At 45.8% G+C, this 3,608-nt stretch overlaps 1 protein-coding gene across 1 annotated transcript in view; it reads left to right on the forward strand.

The window, feature by feature from the left end:
- Nucleotides 1-485: 485 nt before the first annotated feature.
- Mat1a (methionine adenosyltransferase 1A) overlaps nucleotides 486-3,608 on the forward strand; it is a 17,424-nt gene continuing 14,301 nt past the window's right edge. Inside the window, exons 1-2 of the mRNA XM_032918764.1 lie at nucleotides 486-820; nucleotides 3,438-3,515. Coding sequence (XP_032774655.1) covers nucleotides 727-820; nucleotides 3,438-3,515 — 172 coding nt within the window. The 5' untranslated portion in view covers nucleotides 486-726. The remainder of the gene's footprint in view (nucleotides 821-3,437; nucleotides 3,516-3,608) is intronic.

The raw sequence follows: 3,608 nt of genomic DNA on the forward strand, positions 1-3,608 counted from the left end.
AACGAATCTGTTGTGTAATGGTACAGCTGGTTCAGGGTACAGGTGCGTGTTCTTGGCTCCTGCTCTGCCCTGAGGAGGTAGAGGGGTTGAGCCCAATCCAGATCAGGTGTGGGGGTGGAGGGACGCACTCACAGAGCCACACAGTGTTGCAACCTTAGCCCATACCAAGTCTCTGGGAGAGTTTCTGGCTACCTCTGAGTGACCCCAAGCCCTCAACTCTCCAGAGTGGGATCGTATCTCGGGGAACTACTCAGAGAGCTGCTAAGGAGCTGAAGGAAGTCCAGGAGGCACTTCCGTTCTGAGAGGCTAAACAGCCTTTCCTCATCTCCCATGGACCACAGGCTTCCCACTTGAAACGTCAGAGCTGAAGGCTGAAATTCCTCAAGGTAAAAAGACTCCCCTCCCAGGAAATGGACTCCTCCGTTGTCCTTACTTGATTATTCAGCCACTTTCACTTTTCCATATATAGGAGTCACCCGGGAGCAAGCTGTGACCAGCCGGGAGTGACACATCTGTAGTCCATCCATTCTCTCCCTCTTTGCCCATCCGCAATCTGTTCTCATAAGCTCATAGGCACGTAAGCAGAAGTCATCTCCTTGTGATTCTGCCCAAGATCTGCCCGTTGGGTTTGTAGGGGGAGGAAGAAAAAAAGAGAGAGACAGAGAAAAGAAACTTTCAGCTTTGAAGTTGTCACCTTGGAGAAGTGAAGTCGAAAAGTGTGACACCATGAATGGACCTGTGGATGGCTTGTGTGACCATTCTCTAAGTGAAGAGGGAGCCTTCATGTTCACATCTGAATCGGTAGGAGAAGGGCATCCAGGTAAGTAGGTTGTCCTGAACTCAGGCAAGCCTGCCATCCCCAGCTTGTGCCCAGAGAGTTCCTTTTTAACTAGGTACCTTAAAAACAAGGGTCATCGGTTGCTGTAGAGACTCTGCAGAGAGTGTGAGCTGGTCGTAAAGCTGTCACCCATCTTGAAGCCTAGGTCCATGATGCAGCCCACTCAGCATCTCCGCAGTGCAGCCAGGGGCTGGTGGCTATGCACTGTATGCACTAACAGGACTAAACTAAACAATACATTTTTGGGTAAAGCTTTCATCTATTACCAGTGATCTGTTAAAGTCACTGGAGAATGGGTCCCAAATAGGAACAAGTTTTGCACATGAAACACGCACAGGTTCCCAACGGAAGGCAATCCAGGCCCTCTTCTTTCAGAGGCATTTTGGTATGTCTAGGGCCATTGTTCGATTGTTACATTCTAGGGCTTGGAGGCAGGATGCTCCTGGGGGCTGTTGGGTAGAGACCAGACAGGCAGCTAACATCCCACAATACACGAGTGAGCCCCACCGTCGAGAACTATTTGGTCCCAAATGTCACTAGTGCAGCTCTTCATCATAGTCCATCTCTGGTACTCGGTACCCACTGGACAGCTCCATAGTTTCTGATAGTCACCAGTGTGTGTGAAGAACACCCCCTGGGGAAGTGAGTTCTTCTTAGTGGCTACTTGTCTCAAGTGTAGCCCATTGTACCTAACAGCAATGTGCTTAGTGGACAGAGCATGGAGACATCTGCCAATCCACTGACCATTAAGACATCAAGATTACCCTTGACTGTAGAGCAAGTTCAAGGCAAACCTCATTGTGTGACTCTCAGAAATCCCATAGGGGAGGGGGAGGGAGGAGAGAGAGGGAGGTCTCTCAGGGATTTATCACCCAACTGTCTTCACGACTTTCCTGTACCTGTATTTCCTACATAGTGCGGTACCCTAGGTGAGCTGGGTCCTTTAAACGAAAGGGATTTCTGGATGTCTGTCTGTGGTTAACCTATGAATAGCTTCTAGGCATTCTAACAGGCCAATATTGGCCACCATGCAATTTATTTTAGGATGTAAGGAGGCCTTTGCTGATATGAATCCCAGAGGCTGTGGACTCACATCTTCCCAGATTTAAAACCAGCAAGAGGATGGATAGAAAAACTCCATCGTTTATTTAAAATTAAAAAGTTGACTTTCAATGGCAAATAAATCAATATCTTAGTACCTATGTTTGATAACTAAATTCCTTGACTCAGGATCTGAATGCTTAAAAATAATCTCTAGGGGCGGTAGAGATAGATGCTCAGTGCTAAGGGCACTCGGTGCCTTTGTAGAAGGCTGGGGTTTGGGGCCCAGCATCCACTCCAGCTTCAGAGGACCAACATCTGCTTCTAGATTCCATGGGTATCTGTGACCACGTGTCTACATTCTCCCACACGTATTACACACATGCATTTACACAAATAAAGAGAAATCTTAAAGACACTCTTAAAGAGAAGACTCTGGGCATTTTGAACGTTAAGTAAAAGACTATTTCCTAAAGGAAGTTCTTTTATCTCCTAATCGGTTACTTGCAGTTAAAGTAGACGCATTTGAACTGCAAAGCTGGAGCACATTTGTGCAAAACGTCACTTGGTGATCTACATATTAGACTATTCCTGCCTCTTGCTCAATCTCTGTCAGTCCCATCTGAGCCCAGCTTTTAGGACATCTGACTTGCAGGAGGCCGAGTGACCAGAGGGAGTATCTGAGAGCTGCTTATGGTAGTGTTCCGATGAACAACAATGGTGCCTGTGGGTTCCCTCGTGGAGGGAATCGTAGGTGGTGCCATCTACCTTGGTTTGTGTTTTGCATCTTTTAGCTTGCATCTGTGGAACCTCAATAAGGCATTTGTCTGGTCACTTAGTACCCAATCTTACCGATGTCATGAAGGATGTTATAGCCATAACTTTTCTAGATGCTAGCACTAGAGAATAGGATTGGGGGATGAAAGGCTTCTCAGTAAAATGTGATTGTGAGCTCCTTAGACTCTTAGAAGAGCTGGCTTTGAAATGCATTTTCCTTTTAAGGTATTCGTGAGTTTATGTAATGCATGCCATCCAAAATGAGGGAGGAATTAGAATAAATTATTTTCATTTCTGGGGGCTCACGAGGCCTCACCTAGCCAAGGAATTATTGTATTGGCCCTTAACGGCTGCTAAGGAAGTGAAGGTCATTTTCTCTCTGTGGTATAGCCACTGGTGGCAAGGCTGTCATGCATTGGTAAATAACAACACATCCACACTCATGCAGGCTACCCCAATCAAAGTTAGTGGGTCACCAAAACCAAAACAGTCAAGTAGAGGGGGGACCTAAAGAAAAGGCTCCAAGGGAATGGAGGGGAATAAGAGAGGGTAATGGGGATTGGTTATGAGCAAAATATATTGTGCATACACAACTGCCAAAGAATAGGGAAAAATTCAAAATCTATAAAAGGATTTCTCATTTCTGATATGTAAGAGATTATCCCATTTTTTTGATAGGTAGGTTAGGCTGCCTCGTAAGATGTCTAATTATTTTAGCATTTAAGTTTGACGTGCTTACCAATTATATTACTTGTTACACTCAGTGTTTGTTCTTACCCAGATAAGATCTGTGACCAGATTAGTGATGCAGTGCTGGATGCCCACCTCAAGCAAGACCCCAATGCCAAGGTGGCCTGTGGTAAGAGACAAGTTCCCTTTTTTTGCTGGAGACCTGAGTATGTTGGAAAAAGAAGTTCATGGTGCACATAGATCATAGAGTCATATTCAAGTC

The sequence above is a fragment of the Rattus rattus genome, chromosome 13 (assembly GCF_011064425.1).
Source record: "Rattus rattus isolate New Zealand chromosome 13, Rrattus_CSIRO_v1, whole genome shotgun sequence".
Taxonomy (NCBI): domain Eukaryota; kingdom Metazoa; phylum Chordata; class Mammalia; order Rodentia; family Muridae; genus Rattus; species Rattus rattus.